The following is a 27,881-nucleotide window of genomic DNA, read 5'->3' on the forward strand; positions in this document are numbered from 1 at the left end:
TTAGGTTGGATATAATTTCGGTTTGAACTGGTGTCTATAAGTATTCTAATAAATTTGCCATTCCTCATCTTGCATAGAAAGTATGGAAGAGAGGAATTTTTTATTCTAAAAAATTCAACCCAGCGTTGTCGTAGTAGTCGTAAGTGTTATTGTCAGCGTCCGCTTTTTCTATCTGATCTATGTAGTCGTCCAAGTTGTCGTCAAGGTAATTGTGTTCCAAGTACTCTGCCATAGCTTGTTCGTAGTCCGTCGTGGTCAATGGAGTCTCCGTGAAACGCGTTTCGTTTTCTTCTGTTGTAGTCTGTATGTTAAAGTTCCTTTGTCGCTTCATCCCATCTGGTATTGGGCCAGGTGGTCTTTTACCTGATTCAAAGCGAGGTCTGTTCATGTAGTTCACCATTCTTGTCTGAACACTGGGATCCACATCCATAGGTTCTGGACGAGGAAGTGGTTTTGGGGCCTGTGGCCTAGGTGGCGCTGACTGCTGTGGCGGGAATTGCCTATTCTGAAAAGGTAGTGGTGCAGCTACTGGCTGTGCAAGCTGGTAACCGAAGTTGTTCCAATTTTGTCGTGGTAAAGCGGTCGGTAGTTGCTGTCCGAATTGGTAATATCGAGTTCTGGGGGCTGGAATTGGTGGTTGTCTATTGATAAATAAATTACTGCGAGGAGCATGTGAAGGCTTTGAAGACTGATTCCTAAACTGTCTTGTCTGTCCTATGTTTGCTGCATGTTTTGCCCTGAAGTTCTGATTTTCTAACTTGAGGCAAAGGTGTAATGCCGAGGGTAAGTCTACTGGTTCTTTAATTCCCAGTAGACGAGGCAAATCGCCTTGTAATCCTCGTACGAAGGTGTCTAGAGCCTTATCTCTGTACATTTTCGTCATTAACAGTTCTGCTTATTTTCCTAACCCCATACAACCGATCTTGTTTAGGATTAGGGATAGGTGCTTATAAACCATTTGATGGAACTCTTCCACAGATTGGTTGGCACCCTGTATAAGCATCGTCATTTGGTATTCTAATGTGTTATTGTCGCGCTGGTCAGCATAATGCAGAGTCAGACATTTCGAAATCGCTAACCAGTTCAGAGGAGCATTGTAAGATTCTAATGCCATGTCGGCGGGTCCTACAATTTTATTTCGTATGGTATGTAAAATACCATAGTATTTCGGGGTACCCTGGAAATCACTGTATGCTTGTAAGATACGGTCTACTCCTTTCCTCCAAGAACTAAATTCGGACGGATCACCTGAAAAGTCCCGGATAGATTTAACTATATCCGGTACTCTGTCTAAATCACCTAAGTTCCCTGCATGCTCTGGGGCAATTACCTGGTCTGTTACGTTTGCGAATTCTTCCGAAGAATTGTGGCGTCTCAAGAAACTTTGTAATTGTTGTGCTAAGATTTCGCTAATTGTAGCTGCTAATGCAGCTCTGTCTACATTTTCAACCATGATTCTATTGTGTTCTAGTTCTTTCTGTTGTCTGACGCGTTGTCTAGTCGCTTCGGCACTAAGTATCGAGGGTCTTATCAGGTTGTTCGCGTTAGCCATAAAACACTAAGTAAAACCGAACTAAGAATGGGTCGAGTTTAAAAATAGATCAAGGAAGCAAATGATGGAGCTTATCTCTAATTATGTTTGAATTGTGCTAGTAAGACCTTGTGTTTTACTTGAAAATAATATGTTTCGTGTCTTTTATAAATTTTATAACCAGTGGCTGGTTTTTCCTTGTACTTTAGAGGGTCCCTTGGGAATCGTAAAGTTGGAATTAGTTATATCACTTTTGTGATCTTTTTGTTTGTTTTATCGTTTTACGGTATTTCATTGATCACTTAAGTTTATATGTTTTTTTTGTTCAACTTGTTTGTTAGTTTTGTGTTTTTTAAAATTTGGTTGGTTAAGCTTACAGTACTATGGGTATTCTTATTGATGTGGCTCCTCCCTCCGACGATCCGGATTTCATCCTTTTTATCTAACGAAGACTACTTGGGATCCAGCAATGCGTACAGGGTTGAGGGGTGGTCTGTGGCCCTGCCTTCAGTCCTCGGAGTCCACCGATGGGCAAATGAACAAGTTAAGTTCGATTTGCCAGAGTGAATTTGAACGAACGAAAGATGTTAATTTTTCGTGAGTTGCGCGTTCTTTTCACTCGCGATTTGACCGGTTGCCGCAAATGTTATTGCTAGCCGCGAACTTACAAAACGTTTTGTTGTATCGTACGCGCACCGGTCCCTGTTCGGGCGCCAGTTATTTACTTTGCTGTTAGCAAGGTAAAAAATAAATTGGAGTTCAGTTAAGAACGACTTTATTTGTATAAATCCAATTTGCAACTAAATTACCCTAAGCTGTCCCTAGCAAGCTGTGAGTCTTTGGCTGTGAGCTGCGCTGCCCTTGGTGGCAGAGGATCGGCGACGGCTCCGTAGCTTTCCAATAGGCCACGACATCGGCTGATGTTTTGCTGGTCAAATCGGTGCAGTCTTCTTGGAATCACTTGCATTGGTGGAAGCGGAAGTTGTTACCATTCAGAACTCTACTTGGCAGCTCGGCGTGTGCAGGAAATTATCGAATTCTACTTGGCAGCTCGGCGTGTGCAGGAAATTATGCAGACACTGAGCTTGCAGATTGAAGCTCGCTTATTGGGGTTCATTGTTCTGGATTTAAACATTTTTTTGTTAACTTGTATCTTGTTGCTCAGAGAAACATCCTTTTGTCGGTTTCCCGGATTACAGTTTGGACAAGTCGGCTTGTATTTTTCTTTAAGTCCGCAACCGTAACAAAATATAATTCTTTTAGCCATACAATCATCAAATCTGTGGCCTTGTTTGTCACAATTCCAACAATTTGTGATATTTCGACGTTGAATTTGGTTTACCTCTACACCTACTCTTACTAAGCCTGTCTCCTTTTCCAATAAGTCAACTAATAGTGCTTCGGAAACTCCAGTTTGCAGTCTCTCAATCAACCATTCCATGGTTTCCTGGAAATCTTCAAATGCTTCATTTTCTCCTTGCTTGCGTTTTCGGATTCCCTGCTAACATATGAGCTTGCATTGCTCCTGTTTACGCCTCTTTCTTCTACATTATTGTCTAAATTCTGAGAATACCGATTTTGATTGGAATCGTTCCTGCTGAAATCTGTATTTGGTTGGATATTGTCAGGTGAGGAATTTGTATGTGTGGGCTGAGGTAATTGCAAGTTGTCCAAATGACTTTTAATAGATGTCTCTATAGTCTTCCCTAAATAAGAGGTAAGGTTATCCATAAGTTGAGCCTGTTGTTGGCTAACAGTAAACTGTATAAAGTTTATCAACTCTGGGTGAGTACTAAGGGCCATACTGGAATTCGTTGGAGGTTCTGTTAAGATCCTATCCAAATTTCCTCTGTAAGTATTTCTTGTAGACACCCCTCGTCTAGGAGGATCCTGCCTGATCTGGTATTTTTCCTTAATGGGAAAATATCATTATTATAATGCACTTTTTATGAAATGAATGCCTGCACGATGTTGTTGCAGACAAAACGGTTGGTGCTAAGATTTCATTACATATGGCACAGCTATTTTCAACGCCTTGTGAAACTTCAACTGCAATACCTGCACTATGCCTGGCTGCCATATTATTGTTATTAAGATATGCTGTAATTATTTGGTTTGCCTTTCTTTATGTCGATCTCTTCTATCAGATTCTTAGTTGTATCTCTATTTGTTAGTGGATTGTAGCTGGTCTATTGCCTCATGCTTTTGTTTACTTGAAAATCTGACAATATACGGACTTATTTAAATGTAAGTATAATGTATTCCAAAAAATTACATTGTATATAAAGTTGAGTAAAGAAACATATGGTGATGAGCTTCTGTGGATTCGAAACAGTTGCACTTAGTCGATCAATTCTCTTTCAAATTAAATCGCAAGTTCCCAAATTTTACTATCCCTTCCAAATCGATGCTCTCAATCCAATAAGTTAATTTATTGAAATTAGTTATATTGTGTTTTAACTGTGGATGGAATACTTTAGAGCTTATTGTGCAATAACAAGTTAAGGACTTCTCGGGCCCCACGCTGGGCGCCAAAATGTGTAGTGTACGTAGTTCGACAGGTTTTAACTAGCTAGTCTTTCAATAGTGGGTGGTAATTACTAATTAAGAGGACCTTGTACTTCCTTCGCTAGGGATGCGAGCTCTTGCTATGCACGGGTCTAGCTCGCCGTAGGTCGGGATTCTTATAGCTTAGGATAGTACGAAACGCTACTACATTTAATAAGTACGTCTTATTCAAAAACAATATTCAAAACTGGACTATTGATTAATAAAAGAAATGGCTTTATATTGATACTACGGATACACGCCGACACGTGTGAAGATAAGCTACAGATTCTGATAAGTATTGGGAATTTGGATGTTAATAATTCCTTAAGTTTTTACCCTCCCTACCATGACAATGCTACTTAAAATATTTACATTGTCCCTTGGCCAAGTTCAAAATAACTCTACCACATATTCAAGAAAGTGTTCAACATAAGTACTCGACAAACCATTAAATCAATTATTCACAATTCATTCTTTTTCAATATATCTTCAATTATAATTCCATTTATATAAATTCAGTTTAGTAAGCTGTTCCATTAAATCTCTTTTACGAACTAACAAATTTTAGCCTACGCATAATTATCCTAGTCATTATCTAACTCTTAATTATACCCGTTACTCGTAGAGTAAAAGGGTATACTAGATTCGTTGAAAAGTATGTAACAGGCAGAAGGAAGCGTTTCCGACCATATAAAGTATATTTATTCTTGATCAGGATCAATAGCCGAGTCGATCTGGTCATGTCCGTCTGTCCGTCCGTCTGTCCGTCCGTCTGTCCGTATGAACGTCGAGATCTCAGGAACTACAAAAGGTAGAAAGTTGAGATTAAGCATACTGACTCCTGAGACATAGACGCAGCGCAAGTTTGTCGATTCATGTTGCCACGCCCACTCTAACGCCCACAAACCGCCCAAAGCTGCCACGCCCACACTTTTGAAAAAGGTTTTGATATTTTTTCACTTTTGTATTAGTCTTGTAAATTTCTATCGATTTGCCAAAAAACTTTTTGCCACGCCCACTCTAACGCCCACAAACCGCCCAAAGCTGCCACGCCCACACTTTTGAAAAATGTTTTGATATTTTTTCATTTTTGTATTAGACTTGTAAATTTCTATCGATTTGGCAAACAACTTTTGGCCACGCCCACTTTAACGCCTACAAGCCTCCAAAAACTGTCAGTGTTAAAGACTCTCCTTCGCACTTCCACTAGCTGAGTAACGGGTATCAGATAGTCGGGGAACTCGACTATAGCGTTCTCTCTTGTTGTATATGCAATTTTGCGTAGCCAACGCTTTAAATGTTTATTGGCTATAATTTTGTCTGAATATTGCAGACACAGATTGTTGTTCAACAACGCACTCAGCAGCAACAGCGAATTAATTATAGTTAAAGCTTTCAACAAAATTGTTTAGTTAATAAGCAAAAAAGACGTTTTTGGTTTATTATACCCGTTACTCGTAGATTAAAAGGGTATACTAGATTCGCTGAAAAGTATGTAACAGGCAGAAGGAAGCGTTTCCGACCATATAAAGTATATTCTTGATCAGGGTCAATAGCCGAGTCGATCTGGCCATGTCCGTCTGTCCGTCCGTTTGTCCATCTGTCCGTCCGTATGAACGTCGAGATCTCAGTAACTGTTAAAGATAGAAAGTTCAGATTCGGTATCCAGACTCCAGTGACATAGACGCAGCACAAGTTTGTCGCTTCATGTTAACACTCCCACTGCAACGCCCACAAACCGCCCATGACTGCTACGCCCACACCTTTGAAAAATATTTTGATATTTTTTCATCAGTAATGTAAATTTCTATCGATCTGCAGAAAAACTTCTTGCCACGCCTGCCAACTGTCAGTGTTGAACAGCCTCCTTCGCACTTTCACTAGCTGAGTAACGGGTATCAGATAGTCGGGGAACTCGATTATACCGTTCTCTCCTGTTTATTCTCTAGTAGTGATTATTTTACAGGACAATCAATAAGTAGTGCTACTTAACGACTTAAATTCAGAAATAGTACTTTTATTTGTTTCTAAATTGTGAACGGGTTTAGTTCTCGTCTTCCTAATTAGCTATTCCTTAGGATTGACTTTATCGAGCCTTCTTAACTGTGAGCTAGATCGATCATTTAGGCAGAGTGTGCCCCTTAACAGTCAGTATACACTTCACCGTTTTTATCAAAGGTTCTAGAGAAGACAATCAATCATCCAATCCAAAAACGTTATATAAGGTTTTTTAAAATTGAACCTTTTTTTTACCCCTTAAAATTTTTAAATATTTTTAAATGGACAGATAGAAAGTATGGAATGAAAAATTTCTTACGTTTATGATGTCTTCGATTGGTCGTTCGAATTTGTTCCATCTTCATTTTTACGCTATCCAATACATTTTTTTCATTTTTCCGACGGTCATAAATTTGTTTGTAATGCAAATTTTCAATTATGGTAGCTCCTCTAAAAAGAAACAAATAATATTAATAAATATAATATTAATAGATAAAAGGAAATTGGTATAAACGAATAGTAATGGAAGTTTATTTTAAATATTAATAATAATATTTTATTTTGCATTTTTTCTCCTGAAACCCCACTATAAGAATACTAGTATACGTAGCTTATTGGGCAAAATGCTCCTTAATTATAGCATCATTGATTTCAAAGTGATAATTTTTAGCTTCTATATATGACTAGAAAATATGTGAGGCAAACTCCCTTTTCCATATGTTTCGCGTCCTGGTGAAAGTGTTCTTATAGCCGATGTCTTTTTTTTTAAAAAATTAAATTCACTTCAAAACTCATCTTGGATCTAGATTTTGTCCTAGAATTCGCTAATAGATAGTATGTACTTAGATTGGACCCTCTCTCTAGCCGGGTACCCTCTTCACTTGGAATTATTCTTAAAGCATTGGCTTTATTATTGTCAGATCATATTACCATTTCATTTAAATTAATCTATATAAAAGTGGTGTACACTTTTATTTCAACGAAGGTCCATCCAACTCTGAAAGCTGGTTCATAGCCAGCGATATAAGTGCTTCTTCATGAAAGCACCACTAGTTACTGTTCTAACCCTCGATAGTGAGGTTCTTTACTTTGATTAAATTTCTGTAAAAAGGGGCTAATCGCCACCAAATCGTTTACCAATAAAAAACTAAATTGGTTCCTTGAGAAGCTCCAAGAAATATTCAGGAGGCTACAAAAAGCAAACCTAAAGGCAACAGTCACTTCATCCAAAGGGAACTAAGGTACCTAGTAAGCGATCAATGAATCAAAACGGACCCGGAAGAGGTGGCACCAGAACAGAAAGCAATTGTTGTATTTTTTTTGTAACGAATTCAAACGATTTGGTTTATTTTCCGTTGCAAAGGAGCAGCGATGCTCGCATGCATGGAGTACGCAAGCGAGAATTTAATTTATTACAGAGAGACTTAATTGCGAACAGTAAAATGTAATAGCTGTTGAACTGTGTCTCCAAAGTTGGCATCTTTACAAATAACAAATTTAGGAATTTTTGGCACCTGCGAGACCCGATAGCAATTTTAAGATTAGCAGCACAAAATAACACGTACTGGTATGTCAAGACTTCTCTAAACACCTTAAACTAAACATTTACGCAAGCGCCCAGGCTATATGTGCAGTATTAATCCGGATGCAACCAAAATAGCTGAACTCGATAGAAAATTCCGCGGGATGGGAAGGGCTCTACAACCGAATTAGTTCGAGGTGCACTACCGTAAGGGGAAGCTTAAGGCAGTAGCAGACGCATTATCCAGAGCCCGAGTCATGATAAAAGGGGTCTCCGGAAGCCCGGACTGGTTTCCAAGGATATATGAAAATTTTAAAACCATCCAGGTAATTGGGAGTTTGGTATAGAAGTGTCGTTGAATCTGGGTCACCCGTTACCATCTGCTGAGGCTAAGATAAGTGATGTCAGGCTCAGGAAACTTTGCGTAGCTGCAACCCTTAAGGAAATGCTCCGGCGTTAGCGCCTTAAGACTCAGAGGATTTTCTGAAATTGGCCAGAGTAGACGGGAGTTAAGGAAGGCAGGAATCTCATACGCAAGAGTTCGTAATTCATGGATGGATAAACCGACGACTCTGAAGAAGTGAAATTTAGCCGACTTAACAGCAACCTTCCCTAAACCACTGAATTGCGCAATTTTCTTTTATAATAATAAATAACAAGTGCCTGGTTAAAAGTATCGGATGCCTCGTATCCTAGTCTAAACATGCGTTCTGAAGCCTTCCATTAAAGCAGTAACCCTTCGGGTTACCAGCCAGCTTCCCCTGGCTTTGATACCTAAGTGGACCTGGTGGATGCTCCTCAAAAGATTTGGCTCTAAAAATTAAAATGAAAATAAATATATGCAAATACGCGCTGCAACTTATCGAAAGAGTTCAGGCATTTGAAGTTCGATGAGATGTCAATGCAAAAGGTTCCTATTAAAGTCGCAAAACGGCGCTCTGGCAGATCCTGCATCTAACAAGGATGGCCAATTCGGCAAGCTTTGCAGAAGAAATGAAGGCCTGTTAGTCCGAAGGAAATGCTGCAGAAATTCTCTCGGGGAACATCCTCGCGACACGACGTCTGCCGGGCTTATGTTTGTCGGACCGTGATTCTAAGTCATGTCTTTCCTCATCTCCTGAATTTAAGCGAATACGTTAAACTCCCTTAGAGGTTGCCGAATCCACGCCAACACAATAGACGAGTCTGACCTGCAATGAAAAGCGCAATCGAAATCAACGGATTCCTAGCTCAGCCAATAAAAGCGCTGCGGAACCGAGCAAATTGACTTTCTATTCAAGCACGCTTCACAGGCTTATATACTAGCATCGCGGAATCCATGCAACTTAACGGGAGCAATAAGTGTTTGTTGGTTTATTTGTGCAAGTTTTTTGCTACCTGCTGGCCTGGTGTTTGACTTACCAAGGTTTGATCCAAGTTTTCCATCATCCTGCACCTCTTCTCCAAGAACGACTCCATACTATCCCAAGTAGACAGCTCATTGATTTTTTTCGTGTCCTCTGTTCATGCTTACGGGCGACGAGATGAATTAGAACTCCATCCAAAATTGTTCACGAATCGATAATTCAGTAAACTCATAGACTTTTAAACCCGTTACTCGTAGAGTAAAAGGGTATTCTAGATTCGTTGAAAAGTATGTAACAGGCAGAAGGCAGCGTTTTCGACCATATACAGTATATATATTCTTGATCAGGATCAATAGCCGAGACGATCTGGCCATGTCCGTCTGTCCGTCCGTATGAACGTCGAGATCTCTGGAACTACAAAAGCTAGAAAGTTCAGATTAAGCATACAGACTCCAGAGACATAGAAGCAGCGTAAGTTTGTCGATTCATGTTGCCACGCCCATTCTAACGCCCACAAACCGCTCAAAACTGCCACGACCACACCTTTAAAAAATGTTTTGATATTTTTTCATTTTTGTATTAGTTTTGTAAATTTCTATAGATTTGCCAAAAAACCTTTTGCCACGCCCACTCTAACGCCCACAAACCGCCCAAAGCTGCCACTCCCGCACTTTTGAAAAATTTTTTGATAGTTTTTCCTTTTTTAATTAGTCTTAAAAATTTCTTTTGATTTGCCAAAAAACTTTTTGCCTCGCCCGCTCTAACGCCCACAAACCACCAACAACTGTCAGTGTTAAAATTTCTCCTTTGCACTTCCACTAAGCTGAGTAACGGGTATCAGATAGTCGGGGAACTCGACTATAGCGTTCTCTCTTGTTATAATTGGCATTTGAGGGTAAGAGCAAGCGTATGGTTTCCAGTGCCACGGCGCCCAAAACTCGAAAGTAGATATTGTAATTTTTCAATATCACTTAGCATATCATAATTTGGGAAATGGGAAAGTTTAAAAAAAATTCGGGCAATCAGAGAAGGATCCATGAAAACAATCCATGAATTTTCCAACGATGTCTGCGGCGAAACAAACGCCAGTTTTAGGAATTGATCCATTCCACTTGCGCTAGTAAATTAGCTTCATAAAAATGATTAACCAAATCAGCGTTTAAATATAAGTTCATCGAGCTGATTCGCCGCAACACAGATTTGGCTTTGGCTCGGAAGATTCATTTTATTCACTTGGGGATTCATTTTGAGCCCGAACCGAGTTTTCCGTATCTAACGTTTTTCCATCACGAGAAAAAAATTTAAAATTAAATAAAATGTCCGAACGCGTCCGGCTTTCTCCTGGAAAACGCATGCACCGGCTGAGTCGGCTTGCGTTGCGCTCTCCTTTTTTCACAGCTTCGGGGTTTGCTGCTCCTTGTCGGCAGTGCTCCTCGCATTGTGCGAGCATTTTGGGCACGCGGTTGCGGCCTTCCCTGGCTTTTTCTTTCCGGCGTCAATTGTAGTGTTCATCCACACACCGCCACATATGTCAGAAAAGATATAAATTCATACAAAGAGATAACACAGAGGAAGGCCATGTGATACTCTCACTACTCTCTCCGCCAGTGGTGGAAGGATTGTATCCAGGAGTTAGTGAAGATTGCACTGGGAACGCATGAAGAACTTGTAGCTGAACTTAACTTTTTATTGTAAAAACCTTTTCATCTGAGTCTTGTATTAAAGTCATTAAATTAAAGAAGTATCTGAAGTCATTAAATTGAACAAATATCCAAGGATTTACAACGCAGGCATCTAGAAAGAGTCGCACAATATGGGACGACTTAACTGGCGCCCGAACAGGGACGAAGGAGAAAAGAAAAAAGGAGCTACGAACCAAAAATAAAGTTTGGCCAAATAAGAATAAGAATAAGGTTCGGCTTTTAGTAAGCTTTCTTCCTTTTCCATTTAAATAATAAAGAAGCAAAAGAATATATTTTGAATTATTTTTTAAGAAAACTGTGTGAATAAAGTGCAATACGAAACGTACAAGGCAAAACGCCACGGATAAAAAATAAAACGAAATCGAAAACTAAATTTGTATAAAAGAGAAAAAATACTAAAATTAAATATTAAACAAGAGAGAATGCTATAGTCGAGTTCCCCGACTATCTGATACCCGTTACTCAGGTATAGGAAGTGCGAAGAGAAATTTCTAAACTGACAGTTTTTTCCGGTTTGTGGGCGTTAGAGTGGGCGTGGCAAAAAGTTGTTTGGCATATCGATAGAAATTTACAATACTAATACAAAAATTAAAAAATATCAAAACATTTTTCAAAAGTGTGGGCGTGGCAGTTTTTTGCGGTTTGTGGGGGTAAGAGTGGGCGTGGCAAAACGTTTTTTGGCAAATCGATAGAAATTTACAAAACTAATACAAAAATGAGAAAATATCAAAACATTTTTCAAAAGTGTGGGCGTGGCAGTTTTTTGCGGTTTGTGGGGGTAAGAGTAGGCGTGGAAACATGAATCGACAAACTTGCGCTGCTTCTATGTTTTTGGAGTTTGCATGCTGAATCTCAACTTTCTAGCTTTTATAGTTCCTGAGATCTCGACGTTCATACGGACGGACAGACGGACATGACCAGATCGACTCGTCTATAGATCCTGATCAAGAATATATATACTTTATGTGGTCGGAAACGCTTCCTTCTCCCTGTTTCATACTTTTCAACGAATCTAGTATACTATTTTACTCTACGAGTAACGGGTATAAAAATGTGCAAACTAAAGTAAGAAGTTTGGAAAGGTGGTTCCCCGATAGTTTAGTAGCCCGTGACGCCGGAGACCGGGGTTCAATTTCCCGTCGGGAAGACCAAATTTCTGAGAGGCCAAAATTTGAAACGAGAGTGGATTTTAACAGTAAATATTAAATTTAACAAGAGACTATCATACCCGACTATCTCATACCCGTTACTCAGCTATTTGAAGTGCGAAGGAGAGTTTTTAACACTGAATGTTTTTGGCGGTTTGTGGGCGTTAGAGTGGGCGTGGCAAAAAGGTTTTTGGCAAATCGCTAGAAATATACAAGACTAATACAAAAATGAAAAAATATCAAAACTTTTTTCAAATTGTGGGCGTGGCAGCTTTGGGCTGTTTGTGGGCGTGGCAAAAAGTTTTTTGGCAAATCTATAGAAATTGACAAGACACTTTAAATAATTCTACAATTTCTGATACTTCTTCAAGTATAGTAAAGAACAAAGCAGGCAATAATATAACAATGGCGCAAACCAATATCGATTTCATTAATACAGCATCTAAGCCTTTACCAGTTTTTGATGGTAAAGCGGAAAACTTACAAAGTTTTATTGATGCAGTACAAATATTAAAATTAATAGCAGCCGAACACGAACAATTAGCAGTTTCTATAATAAAAACAAGAGAGAACGCTATAGTCGGGGGGTTCCCCGACTTTCTGATACCCGTTACTCAGCTTAGTGGAAGTGCAAAGGAGAAATTTTAACACTGACAGTTGTTGGTGGTTTGTGGGCGTTAGAGCGGGCGAGGCAAAAAGTTTTTTGGCAAATCGATAGAAATTCGCAAAACTAATACTAAAATGAAAAAATATTAAAACATTTTTCAAAAGTGTGGGCGTAGCAGCTTTTTGCGGTTTGTGGGCGTTAGAGTGGGCGTGGCAAAAAGTTTTTTGGCAAATCGTTAGAAATTTATAAGACTAATATAAAAATGAAAAAATATAAAAACATTTATCAAAAGTGTGGGCGTGGCAGTATTGGGCGGATTGTGGGCGTTAGAGTGAGCGTGGAAACATGAATCGACAAGCTTTCGCTGCGTCTATGTCTCTGGAGTCTGTATGTTTAATCTCAACTTTCTAGCTTTTGTAGTTCCTGAGATCTCGACGTTTATACGGACGGACAGACGGACGGACAGTAACGGGTATAATAATAGAAGCCCACACAGTCAGGTGAACGAAATACAGAAACAAGTTGGAAAATTTATCAACGACGGGATTGTCGAACCATCGGTATCTGAATATAATAGCCCATTATTACTTGTCCCTAAAAAACCATCTCCAGGTTCAGAACAAATAAAAAGACAATTAGTAATTTACTATCGTCAAATTAATAAAAAAACAAAAGAGAACGCTATAGTCGAGTTCCCCGACTATCTGATACCCGTTACTCAGCTAGTGACATTGCGAAGGAGTCTTCAGCACTGACAATTTTTGGTGGTTTGTGGGCGCTAGAGTGGGCGTGGCAAAAAATTTTTTGGCAAATCGATAGAAATTTATAAGACTAATACAAAAATGAAAAAATATCAAAACATTTTTCAAAAGTGTGGGCGTAGTAGCTTTGGGCGGTTTGTGGGCGTTAGAGTGGGCGTGGCAAAAAGTTTTTTGGCGAATCGTTAGAAATTTATAAGACTAATACAAAAATGAAAAAAATATCAAAACATTTATCAAAAGTGTGGGCGTGACAGTTTTGGGCGGTTTGTGGGCGTTAGAATGGGCGTGGCAAAAAGTTTTTTGGCAAATCGTTAGAAATTTATAAGACTAATACAAAAATGAAAAAATATCAAAACATTTTTCAAAAGTGTGGGCGTGACAGTTTTGGGCGGTTTGTGGGCGTTACAGTGGGCGTGGCAACATGAATCGACAAACTTGCGCTGCTTCTATGTCTCTGGAGTCTGTATGCTTAATCTCAACTTTCTAGCTTTTGTAGTTCCTGAGATCTCGACGTTCATACGGACGGACAGACGGACGGACAGACGGACGGACAGACGGACGGACAGACGGACATGGCCAGATCGATTCGGCTATTGATCCTGATCAAGAATATATATACTTTATATGGTCGGAAACGCTTCCTTCTGCCTGTTACATACTTTTCAACGAATCTAGTATACCCTTTTACTCTACGAGTAACGGGTATAATTACTGTCCGATAAATTTCCACTCCCAAGAATTGATGATATTTTGGATCAACTTGGTCGAGCAAAGTATTTTTCAGGTCTTGACTTAATGTCAGGCTTTCATCAAATTGAACTCGAAGAAGGTTCAAGAGATATAACTTCATTTTCAACGAGCAATGGCTCGTATAATCCTTTCGGATTATAAATAGCTCCTAATTCATTTCAGAGAATGATGACTATAGCTTTCTCTGGATTAGAACCACCTTCGCATTCCTTCATATGGATGACTTAATAGATATAGATTGTTCCGAAAAACATATGGTTAAAAACTTAACAGACGTTTTTGAGAAATGTAGGATATACAGGCTAAAGTTACATCCAGAAAAATGCTCATTTTTTATGCATGAGGTGACTTTTCTCGGTCATAAATGCACAGATAGAGGAATACTTCCGGATGACAAGAAATATGATATCATTATGAATTACCCTACACCGCACAATGCGGACCATAGACGTTTCATAGCATTTTGTAATTAGACGTTTCATTACAAATTTCGCTGAATATTCACGGCACATAACAAGATTACCAGGTGTACAAGTATGGAATGTCGGTTCGAACATATAGATGTCTCCCAAACGTAAATATTTATCGATTGTCTTAAAACTTTGACCTTGTGAAGTGTCAACCTTGACTGTCGAACCACCATAGTTTTGCGCCAATCGAGCGTCATTATCGTTTACTCTCAGTGCAGTCAACATGTCGAGTTTCGTGCCGAATAAAGAGCAAACCTGGTATGTACAAAGAATGTTCCTTTCGAATGGACAGATGAATGCCAAAATGCATTCCAATATTTAAAAACAAAACTCATGGAACCAACTTTGCTACAATATCCTGATTTCAGCAAAGAGTTCTGTATAATAACTGATGCAAGTAAGCAAGCGTGCGGAGCGGTTTTAACTCAAAACCATAACGGGGTCCAGCTTCCCATTGCATACGCATCAAGAGCTTTCAGTAAAGGAGAAAGTAATAAATGTACAACTGAGCAGGAATTAGCTGCAATTCACTGGGCAATATTACATTTCCGACCATATATTTATGGAAAACACTTTACAATCAAAACAGATCACAGACCATTAATCTATCTTTTCTCAATGATCAATCCGAGTTCTAAACTGACACGTATGAGGCTAGAATTAGAAGAGTATGATTTCACAGTCGAATATTTAAAGGGAAAAGACAATCATGTAGCTGATGCGTTATCAAGTATAACCATTAAACCCCTACAAAACATTACAGGAAATATATTAAAAATCACTACTAGATACCAAAATAGACAGAAAATCCGCGCGGAAAACAAAGAAATAGAATTGCATACGCAATTCTAAGCCCAACGTATATGAAGTCATAAACAATGACGAAGTACGTAAAGTAGTGACCTTGCATGTAAAACGTACGCTATGTTTAATTAAACATGGTAGAAAAATTACTGCAAGATACGATGTTAGCGATTTATATACACTTAGGTAAATTTTTCCAAAGGCTTGAAATGCAAGCCGGTATAAACAAAATTAGCCAACTCAAAATGGCACCGTGGGAAAATATTTTTGAACATGTTTCAATAGATAATTTCAAACAAATGGGCAATAAGATATTGAATACATTAAGAGTAGCGCTACTCAACCCGGTGACCCTTATAGAAAAACAACAAGAGAGAACGCTATAGTCGAGTTCCCCGACTATCTGATACCCGTTACTCAGCTAGTGGAAGTGTGAAGAAGAGTCTTCATCACTGACAGTTTTTGACGGTTTGTGGGCGTTAGAGTGGGCGTGGCAAAAAGTTGTTTGGCATATCGATAAAAATTTACAAGACTAATACAAAAATGAAAAAATATTAAAACATTTTTTTAAAGTGTGGGCGTGGCAGTTTTATGCGGTTTGTGGGCGTTAGAGTGGGCGCGGCAAAAAGTTTGTTGGCAAATCGATAGAAATTTACAAGACTAATACAAAAAATAAAAAATATTAAAACATTTTTCAAAAGTGTGGGCGTGGCAGTTTTGGGCGGTTTGTGGGCGTTAGAGGGGGCGTGGCAACATGAATCGACAAACTTGCGCTGCGTCTATGTCTCTGGAGTCTGTATGCTTATTCTCAACTTTCTAGCTTTTATAGTTCCTGAGATCTCGACGTTCATACGGACGGACGGACAGACGGACGGACAGACGGACGGACAGACGGACATGGTCAGATCGACTCGGCTATTGATCCTGATCAAGAATATATATACTTTATATGGTCGGAATCGCTTCCTTCTGCCTGTTACATACTTTTCAACGAATCTAGTATACCCTTTTACTCTACGAGTAACGGGTATAATTACTGTCCGATAAATTTCCACTCCCAAGAATTGATGATATTTTGGATCAACTTGGTCGAGCAAAGTATTTTTCAGGTCTTGACTTAATGTCAGGCTTTCATCAAATTGAACTAGAAGAAGGTTCAAGAGATATAACTTCATTTTCAACGAGCAATGGCTCGTAGAATCCTTTCGGATTATAAATAGCTCCTAATTCATTTCAGAGAATGATGACTATAGCTTTCTCTGGATTAGAACCACCTTCGCATTCCTTCATATGGATGACTTAATAGATATAGATTGTTCCGAAAAACATATGGTTAAAAACTTAACAGACGTTTTTGAGAAATGTAGGATATACAGGCTAAAGTTACATCCAGAAAAATGCTCATTTTTTATGCATGAGGTGACTTTTCTCGGTCATAAATGCACAGATAGAGGAATACTTCCGGATGACAAGAAATATGATATCATTATGAATTACCCTACACCGCACAATGCGGACCATAGACGTTTCATAGCATTTTGTAATTAGACGTTTCATTACAAATTTCGCTGAATATTCACGGCACATAACAAGATTACCAGGTGTACAAGTATGGAATGTCGGTTCGAACATATAGATGTCTCCCAAACGTAAATATTTATCGATTGTCTTAAAACTTTGACCTTGTGAAGTGTCAACCTTGACTGTCGAACCACCATAGTTTTGCGCCAATCGAGCGTCATTATCGTTTACTCTCAGTGCAGTCAACATGTCGAGTTTCGTGCCGAATAAAGAGCAAACCTGGTATGTACAAAGAATGTTCCTTTCGAATGGACAGATGAATGCCAAAATGCATTCCAATATTTAAAAACAAAACTCATGGAACCAACTTTGCTACAATATCCTGATTTCAGCAAAGAGTTCTGTATAATAACTGATGCAAGTAAGCAAGCGTGCGGAGCGGTTTTAACTCAAAACCATAACGGGGTCCAGCTTCCCATTGCATACGCATCAAGAGCTTTCAGTAAAGGAGAAAGTAATAAATGTACAACTGAGCAGGAATTAGCTGCAATTCACTGGGCAATATTACATTTCCGACCATATATTTATGGAAAACACTTTACAATCAAAACAGATCACAGACCATTAATCTATCTTTTCTCAATGATCAATCCGAGTTCTAAACTGACACGTATGAGGCTAGAATTAGAAGAGTATGATTTCACAGTCGAATATTTAAAGGGAAAAGACAATCATGTAGCTGATGCGTTATCAAGTATAACCATTAAACCCCTACAAAACATTACAGGAAATATATTAAAAATCACTACTAGATACCAAAATAGACAGAAAATCCGCGCGGAAAACAAAGAAATAGAATTGCATACGCAATTCTAAGCCCAACGTATATGAAGTCATAAACAATGACGAAGTACGTAAAGTAGTGACCTTGCATGTAAAACGTACGCTATGTTTAATTAAACATGGTAGAAAAATTACTGCAAGATACGATGTTAGCGATTTATATACACTTAGGTAAATTTTTCCAAAGGCTTGAAATGCAAGCCGGTATAAACAAAATTAGCCAACTCAAAATGGCACCGTGGGAAAATATTTTTGAACATGTTTCAATAGATAATTTCAAACAAATGGGCAATAAGATATTGAATACATTAAGAGTAGCGCTACTCAACCCGGTGACCCTTATAGAAAAACAACAAGAGAGAACGCTATAGTCGAGTTCCCCGACTATCTGATACCCGTTACTCAGCTAGTGGAAGTGTGAAGAAGAGTCTTCATCACTGACAGTTTTTGACGGTTTGTGGGCGTTAGAGTGGGCGTGGCAAAAAGTTGTTTGGCATATCGATAAAAATTTACAAGACTAATACAAAAATGAAAAAATATTAAAACATTTTTTTAAAGTGTGGGCGTGGCAGTTTTATGCGGTTTGTGGGCGTTAGAGTGGGCGCGGCAAAAAGTTTGTTGGCAAATCGATAGAAATTTACAAGACTAATACAAAAAATAAAAAATATTAAAACATTTTTCAAAAGTGTGGGCGTGGCAGTTTTGGGCGGTTTGTGGGCGTTAGAGGGGGCGTGGCAACATGAATCGACAAACTTGCGCTGCGTCTATGTCTCTGGAGTCTGTATGCTTATTCTCAACTTTCTAGCTTTTATAGTTCCTGAGATCTCGACGTTCATACGGACGGACGGACAGACGGACGGACAGACGGACGGACAGACGGACATGGTCAGATCGACTCGGCTATTGATCCTGATCAAGAATATATATACTTTATATGGTCGGAATCGCTTCCTTCTGCCTGTTACATACTTTTCAACGAATCTAGTATACCCTTTTACTCTACGAGTAACGGGTATAATTACTGTCCGATAAATTTCCACTCCCAAGAATTGATGATATTTTGGATCAACTTGGTCGAGCAAAGTATTTTTCAGGTCTTGACTTAATGTCAGGCTTTCATCAAATTGAACTCGAAGAAGGTTCAAGAGATATAACTTCATTTTCAACGAGCAATGGCTCGTAGAATCCTTTCGGATTATAAATAGCTCCTAATTCATTTCAGAGAATGATGACTATAGCTTTCTCTGGATTAGAACCACCTTCGCATTCCTTCATATGGATGACTTAATAGATATAGATTGTTCCGAAAAACATATGGTTAAAAACTTAACAGACGTTTTTGAGAAATGTAGGATATACAGGCTAAAGTTACATCCAGAAAAATGCTCATTTTTTATGCATGAGGTGACTTTTCTCGGTCATAAATGCACAGATAGAGGAATACTTCCGGATGACAAGAAATATGATATCATTATGAATTACCCTACACCGCACAATGCGGACCATAGACGTTTCATAGCATTTTGTAATTAGAACATTTTTCTGCTGGCAAAAGAAAAATCGAATATCCTTCTCTCTATCGCACAACATGATTTTATTGACGGCTTGCTCGACCTATCGTTGTCGCAAGTAAATGGTATACGAAACTCTTTGTATGGATTATTGGATCCATGTCTTGTGACATGCGACAGAGTACCACTTCTTCCTCAACTTGAAGACCCATATCATCCTACCTTCAAGGTGACAATCGACATCGGTACCGTAATGAAAGAAAAATCAGAGAAGTCAACCAAACGAATTCATCGTTTTCGCAAGGCAAATTTTCTGAGCAGCATAAATTTTACAAATGGCTTTCATTGGACCGATCTTTATACGTGCAACAAATTGGCGGATGACATAAATATTTTTTATATCGTTCGTTTAGTTTAGTTCGCGCAGGATCCGAAATGTTTTTATAATTTCGTCAACACTAAGCGCAAAACGATGTCTTACCCTTTCTCGCTATTTTTTGAAAATATTACAGTAACATTGGATCAGGCAATAGCCGATCTATTTTCCAAATATTATTAAACAACATATTCCACGTAGGAACGTAGGGATAAGGATATCCCCTACTCTTACGCGGTATTTTTTGTTTTTTTTTTTTACGCGCGAGGCCCACGGCTACACCAAATCGAACTTTGGACCGGGCCAACGGTTAAGTCATGGACTTTGGATCCGGAGACTGCAGACCAAAGGGATAAACCGTTAGAGGAGGCCTATATAAACAGGCCGAGCGCTGGAAGCAAGACCGACAGTCAAGGAAAGCAAGTGTACGAGTCAACAACGTTATAACGAAGTCAGCAGAACCAGACGTGGGGTTGACGCGTTGCTGTTCCACAGGCGTTTGCCTTGGGGATCACAGCCGTGAGCTTCCGTGAGTCTGCGTACGACAACAATTCCCAGCCCACGCGACGAGCGCCCAACAACTAAGGTCCGCGCCACCCAGGACGACGAAGGCGGTAAGACAGTAGAACCAGGCCGCCGAGCAGGACACCCAGGTCCGACCGCACCGGCAGAAGAGAAAAGGTAGGGTGGAACGTTCGTCTTTCACTGGGCGTCTTGCTACAGGGACTGCGGCGTATCCGGGCGATAGCGCGGTGCGTCGGAAGGAACTGAACAAGCGTCTGGCGGGACCGGCCGGGACAGAGCAAGGGACAAGAGGTTGTGGCTAGCGAGGCGTATGCCTTTGAGAGCCCGCCAATTGTTCACCCTAGTCTGGGAACGGTGACGCTTCCCTAAGCCCTTGACCTTCCTTCTCGCGCGTCCGCGGCAATACCAGGCGAGGGTCCGACGCTACGACGAGAGAGCAGAGGCGTCCGGACAATTGAAGTACATTGTAAACTGAGCTCAAATAAAGGCCCGAGAACAAAACTGCGAGTGTTATTACTGGTAACCGGGTATTCACGTTATTCTATAAATTTGGTGGGACGAACGCACAAATCTACCTGGCTAGCCGCACGTATTTCGTAGCGAGCAGACCAAGCAAATCAGTTCCTTACATAATATTCCTCTGTTAATTAAAAATTAACCATTTCAGTAAAACCTCATAAAACAACTCCATAATATTACGTTGTTTTTCAAAAGGAGGGAGGTGTAGTATGAGCACATATCGAATACCCACTGTACTAGCCAATAGTACAGATGCACACGGTAACACTTTATTGCAATGTTTATGGAAATATTCCACTTCAAGTGCATGTGATATTTGATTACCCACTCATGCACATGCGTCATAAATGCAGGATCACCATTTATGCTGACCACTCTCTCTCTAAGCAGAGTAATACATAAGTAATATTCCCTCTCCGCTGTCCAACTGTGGACTGCGCAGCAATAAGGCATAGGCTTACTTAGAACCTAAGGAAGAATGTTAAAATCAGATTCAACTGAACGTTGGAAGCGGCACCTTCGCTGCATCCAGCAATAATAAAGAAACATTGAAAACTTAAAAGCAAGAGACCTTCATCATTTCTGCACATTCTACTCTTTTTCAGTTTTCAACATCAAGTGGTGCTCTTTACCGGACCTTTTCCAAATTTTCTCTTAGCGCTCTCGCTAGTGGTTAGCGAAGAAGTAGAGGAAGAGGAGGTAAAAATAATAATGTGTGATTTGCAAGCGATGCCATTGCAGGCAAAAAAAAATCAGCAACCGATATTCATGGTTTGCTAGATAAGGTGGTCTTTTCGATATTAGATTATTTATAGTTTCTGACAACGGTTATCAAAAAATCCATAGAATTCTTTTGCCGAGGGTACATATATACATATTATGTGTTAGAGATAACAGTACAATCTGATAGTTTCAACATCCTTTCTCAATCTTATCTTCTTCAAACTTATCTTCTTAGTAAGCTCACAATGCTTTTGTTTCTGAAGGTTCCTCGTTAATATATTTGCAATCATTTGTTTAGTTAAAAGATACTTTAAAATAATCTGCCCTTCCTTAACGATATCTCTTACAAAGTGATACCTGATGTCAATATGTTTTGACCTTGAATGACGTACAGGATTCTTTGCCAACTGCTGAGCGCATAAATTGTCAGTGTTCATTATTGTCGATGTTCCAGATTCTCCGCAGCCAATTTCCATTATAAGTCGTCTTAATGAAATCGCCTCCTTGCATGCGGATGATAACGCCATGTATTCCGCTTCTGTGCTGCTGAGAGCTACGCTGCGTTGTTTTTTAGATTTCCACGAAATTGGTCCTCCAGCCAGATAGAATATGTATCCTGTGTATGATTTTCGATCACTTTTGTCACGTCCCCAGTCAGCATCCACGTAACCAATTGGAGGCTTATTGGTATCCTTATATAGCAATTTTAGATCCTTTGTCGATGCCAAATATCTGAGTACGTGTTTTACTCCTGTCCAATGCTCACTGTGGGGATACTTGTTACGCTGCGCCAATTTACATACTGAATGTAAAATGTCTGGCTTTAATGATAGCGCCAACCACATGAGTTCACCTATGGCCGCTTGATATGCCTGCTTGTTGACTCTTTTGCATCCCTCTTTGTCGCATGTGATTTGGAATCCTGCATCCAGTGAAGTTGCAGCTGCTCTACACTCCTCCTACTCCTACCATGCCGCTCAAGCAGATTCTCAATATACTGGCTATGACTTAGCATTATCTCGCCTAGTTCGCCTAGTTTTCGCCTAATATTATTTTTCTGTTAAGTATTTTTTCTGTGTTCAATAAATAATAATTTCTTAATATTTATTATCCTGCTCTTCGCGCAGCTGAGCAAGCAGCCAATACTCGGCACCGTTCTATAAGACGTTTTGATCCCGCTCTTCGCGCATTTGAGCAAGCAGCCGATACTCGACGTCGTTCTGAAAAACGACAAAATAGCGAGAATCGAGCTGTGAAGCAGGTTTAAAATACTGCTGGTCATAGGGAAAGACGCTTGGATCCTGCCCTTCGCGCAGCTGAGAAAGCATCCAATACTCGGCACCGTTATATAAGACGTTTTGATCCCGCTCTTTGCGCTATTGAGCAAGCAGCCGATACTCGACGTCGTTCTGAAAGGCGAAAATATAGCGAGAATCGAGCTGTGGAGCAGGTTCAAAATACTGCCAACCATAGGAAAAGGCGCTTGGATCCTGCTCTTGGCGCAGCTGAGCAAGCAGCCAATACTCGGCACCGTTCTATAAGACGTTTTGATCCCGCTCTTCGCGCAAATGAGCAAGCAGCCGATACTCGACGTCGTTCTGAAAGGCGACAAGATAGCGAGATTAGGGTTATGGAGCAGGAACAAAACACTGCCAACCATAGAAGAAGGCGCTTGAATATCGTGTATCGCGCGGGTGTGCAAAAAGCAAATACCCTGCGGCGAGCACTGGCAAGTGATACACAAGCACGCCGGCTAGGACCGGTAGGGATCGCAGGGCAGTCGAGCAGGCGAGAAATACAATTGCTCGACGAAGCTCACGATTAGCTGCTCGACAAGCAACGATCGATGAAATTACAAATATAAGTTAAAAAGTTATTCAGTACAGAAGCCTTAGTGATAATAGGGAAGCAGAAAATCTTCGGAATGCACTTGGAAGTCAGGATATTAGACTTGATGTAGCTCAGGAAAATAGGACTATTATATTCAGACCAATTAAAATATATGCGCACATAGCAACATTCAATAGGAATGTTAAGCTTGGCCCAGATCAGATTTGCTTTTGTTGCAAAGGATTGTGGTTCCCCAAGCAAATAAGAAAGCTTTCTAGGTCCTATTTGGAAGAACATTGCGAGTTCAGGGAAAAGATATACCACAATGCAAGACATCTTGCTTTTACTGGTAATCTTTTCATGTTTTGCAAAACTTGTTATAGCAACATAAAAGCCGACCGAAAGCCCAAAGCCATTTCAAACAGCTTAGATTTCCTAGAAGGGCCTAACTCAGTTGGAAGAACGACTGATTTCACCTCGCCTTCCATTTATGATAATTGGGTCAATGAGTTCACGAGCGTAAGGAGTTAGGTAAGGAGCAGTTTTCAATGTCACTATTCCAGAAAGACGTCTCTTCCACGAGCTTTCAATGAGGCTGAGGTAATTCAGCTCCATCTCAAACGAAGAATACGGCCTGCCAAAATTGCTGACGCTATTAGGTATTTAGTTAATACTGAGCTTTATAGAAAGCACAATGTGTCAGTTAACGAGCAGGGGATCTCTGACTTCGCATCCGATACTGTTTCATTAGTAGCATCTCAAGCTGATGTAGCCTTTGTAGAGGGACAACTAGCCATCCAGCAGGAGGATGAAAATTCGGAGGCGCGTAATTCTGATTAGAATACAAAAGCCGAAGAACTAAACCCTAGAGGACAAGAAACTTTGCTTGAGAATAACCAGACACATAATGACGAGAATTACAATAGTTCCAGGTGAGGGCCAAAAGCCTCTCGACGTAATTCTCGATGCTGATTCTGAAGAACTGGCATTCCCTAGCATATATGCTGGCATACGAAGACCATCTTCAGAAAGCTACACAACCATAGTAAGAACTGAACTTAGGAATGTAGATAGACGAGGTTGTCGAACTGATAAGTTATTCTTCAATTATAAGAAGTTGGAATTAATAAAAATTCGAAATAATATTTCAACTTGCTTACGTAAGCGGAGTGCCTCCAGTGCCATACAGCTGCTAACGTCCTGAATAAAGATTTTATGGGTAACCTCATTTGTCATGATGAGGGATATAGGACACTTAGGGATATTCGCACGTCTCCTGCTCACTGGGATGATGAGTAAAAAAGGTCATGGCCATGATTCGCCAATTTGGGCTGCCAACTTTTTCATAACTTACTGTTAGTACTGCTCAAGCGCAATGTAGATAGGGTTAATATAAATGAAGAAGAAGCTTCAAATTTGCAGTTTAGGGAATAGGCGCGCCTTATTAGAACAGAAATTAAAATTAAATTAAATTAAATTATCACTCTTATTTAAAAATATTAATTATTTTTTTTATGTTTTTTTTTTGGTTTTTATTTATTTTTTTTGGGGTTTTTCTTGATTTATTTTAAATTAAATTAAATTATCAGACTTATTTAAAAATATTAATTATATTTTTAGGTTTTCATGTGATTTTATTTATTTTTGTTGAAGTTTTTCTTGTTTTCTTTTTTAAATTAAATTAAATAAGAAGACTTATTTAAAAATATTAATAAATCTTTTTAGGTTTTTGTTTTTTTTATTTATTTATTTTTTGGCTTTTTAACTAAAAAATTCAAATATTTTTTTTTTGTGTTCTTCTTTTTTTTAATTAAATTAAAATATTAAATTAAAATATATATTGTAAAAATATTAATTATTTTTTTAGGTTTTTTTTTTGTTTTTAAGTTTTTTTTTTTGGTTTTCTTTTATTTTAATTTAATAATAAATACATCTAAAAACTAAAAAAAATACAAAAATACATACTTATTTAGATTATATTTAACTAAATAACTACACCACCTACTCTGCCTCCCTAACGCTAACTAATATACCACTGTGATAACTATACGTGGTCTCAAATGTGCGCGTAGTGGCCCGATTATCGAAAATATTTGAAAACGCCCCATCAATATGTGTATTGCAATTGGTTGTAGACGAATCCAAATCTAGCAAGGAACTAAAACCCTCTCTCCGGCCACAGGGAAACAACACCGACCCGTCAAGAAAAGCTCAGAGCCGAGGTAATTTTACGAAGATCGAAGACGAACTCTGACGAAGACACATTTGCCAAAAACATACAACTTTTGTAATAAAGAGATCATTCTCATTTTATACCCCAAACTACCCAGTTTTTTTGAAAGCTTTCCTCCCTCGGCCAAAGGATTGTAACTGGCGGACTACGGACAAGGGATTAACAATGCCCACTACGCTTATCGTTCAAATTCTAAAGAGGTGATGAACATGTGAGAGCAGTGGTTGTGGGGATTTTAGTAGTGAGTGGTGAAATATTAAATGAAATAAAAAGTTATTGAAACATAATGTCGTGTCATAAAGCAAAAGAAACAAATAAAGTCAAGTTCAAATTGCTTCACAGGCGACCGTATGTATATGTGTACATCAACCGCTGATAAGACACCGGGATCGCTTGTGCGGACAATTTACAACAATTATACTTACAAATTGCTGAGTGTGATGAACCTATAAGTGTACATCAATCGCTGATAGGGCACCGGAATCATCCATACACCCCCTGATAAAACTCATAAAATGATACCAATTAAAAATGGTAAATTAATTTTAAAAAAATTTTGACATATCAAACTGCTGTGTGTGGTGACCGTTGGTATGTGCCGGAGAGCACTTAGTGTGCGTATTTGGGAGAGTATTGGTATGCTTTTTAGTTCTTTCATCACTATGGTAATATTGCATCATTGCAATATACTGCCTATATTTGCATTGCGAATGGTTGTTGTAGTTCTGTAGTTCTGAGAACAACCGTTTTGTCGTGGCGATAGACTGGCCTCGCTACGCAAGATGTGGTAAAGCGCTAGATCAGTCGAAGGTTAGACTTCGTTGTGACCAGAACTCGCTGCGCAAGAAGTTAATGTGTACATCAGTCGCCGCCAAGGCAACGGGATCTTCCGCACAGTGGTGTGAGGAGCCAACCGGGCGGACGTGAAAACTTGTAACATAGAGATCGGAAAAAGTGTGTGCGCAAGTGAGAGTTTGGACAATTGGACTTTTTTTTGGAGATAACCTAAGGGCCGGTGAGTGCCACCTTAGCAGCAGGAGCGTTTTTGGAGCAGGAACAAGAGATTTTTGGAAACAGAGGAGCATTCGGCGAGGCCTGGCCCAGGGCCAGCGGCGTGGCAGCGCCAATTCACACGGAGCCTACGTGCCGTGTGTGTGGGAGCGAGATGGGTGAGTGGTAGCAAGTGAACCGCAACGAGGTGGCTAGATCTTTGAAAGCCCTCGCTGCGGTCACACCGAAGAGTACGGCCATACCGACTCTTAATAAATCTAAGCGTTTCCCAAGAAATGTAAAAATGTAAAACTAATGGTGGTGGAGAGAAAAATTTGGAAATTATAAAAATGTAAAAGGAAAACACTGAGAGAAAATTATGAACTTAGGAAATTATCAAATTGTGAAATTATTGGAAAAAAATCAGGAATAAAAAATACAAGAAAACCAATGAAAAGCGAACACACTGATTATAAAATTTATTTTTGAAGAATAAAACCAAAAATATAATAAAAGAGAAAATGAATTGATAAAGTGTTTTACTGAATAAAACCGCGGGAGAAACCTGGAAAAAGGAAATGAAAGGAAATAGCTGAAAGAGAACTTAGTTTTAACTCCGGATGCTGTAAATGAAAGCCCTTTTGACGCGAACTGGGAAGTGGGGTTCCAAATCAGAAAGGAGTTAGGTCCACAAAATAATATTTTTCCCCTCTTTTGGCCATACGGCCCAATTTGCGCCATCCGCCTCAAATTCTTTGACTCTTAACGCCCCTTTCTTCTGGTGTAATCTGGTGGCTGACGGATTTCATTGTCAGCTCACCGGCTCATCCAAGCCCGTTCGTCCCCAAATCTATAAATTCTCTGTAGAGGACCCTGGCGGGACTGAGTCGCTATCCCAGCCTAAGAAACTACCTCACAGATGGCGCCCGAGCAGGGACTTAGTGCTTACGAATTTCAGATGAGATATAACCTAAAGACCCATTAAAATTACACTGAAAAAAAAAATAATAATATAATTTTTTTTAATAAGCAAAAAAGAGAGGGAAACAAATTTGGAACTTTTAGAATATAAGTTTTAGCGCGGCACAGGCGGGAGAACTTCTACAAAGTATACCCAAAAACGCGGGAGAACTTTGTAGTTAGTATACCCGGGAGATATATACATAGATATAAAGGTGCCAGTCGGGAAAACTTTTGCGAAAGTTTTTTTTTTTTTTTTTTTAATTCCTTCTATTCCACTCGGGAACTTAGGGCTTCTACGAGAGCTTTCCATCTAACTCTATTTTGAGCTGTCTGTTTTGCACTTTCCCATGTAGTGTTTATTTGTGCTAGTTCTTGGTGAGCGGTTCTTCTCCAGGTTGCTCTTGGCCTTCCTACTCGCCTGCTTCCTTTGGGGTTCCAATCTAGTGCCATCCTCACAATGCTACTCGGGTTTCTTCTGAGAGCGTGCCCAATCCACATCCATTTTTTCTTCCTTATTTGTATATGAATCGGGGACTCGTCTGTAACGCGCCACAGTTCTGTGTTGGTTATTCTGTCTGGCCAGAATACCCCACATATGACTCTCAGGCATTTGTTGCTGAAAGCCTGTAGCTTCTGCGTCATTTTCTTCGTGGCGAG

The 27,881-nt window shown here is 39.5% G+C and overlaps 1 protein-coding gene across 1 annotated transcript in view; it reads right to left on the reverse strand.

Moving 5' to 3' along the window:
* The window catches only part of LOC122621349 (piezo-type mechanosensitive ion channel component), an 831,372-nt gene that overhangs the window by 501,051 nt on the left and 302,440 nt on the right, over positions 1-27,881 (reverse strand). Inside the window, exon 9 of the mRNA XM_043799189.1 lies at positions 6,399-6,529. Within this exon, the coding sequence (XP_043655124.1) occupies positions 6,399-6,529 (131 nt within the window). The remainder of the gene's footprint in view (positions 1-6,398; positions 6,530-27,881) is intronic.

Source organism: Drosophila teissieri, chromosome 3R (assembly GCF_016746235.2).
Source record: "Drosophila teissieri strain GT53w chromosome 3R, Prin_Dtei_1.1, whole genome shotgun sequence".
Taxonomy (NCBI): Eukaryota; Metazoa; Arthropoda; class Insecta; order Diptera; family Drosophilidae; genus Drosophila; species Drosophila teissieri.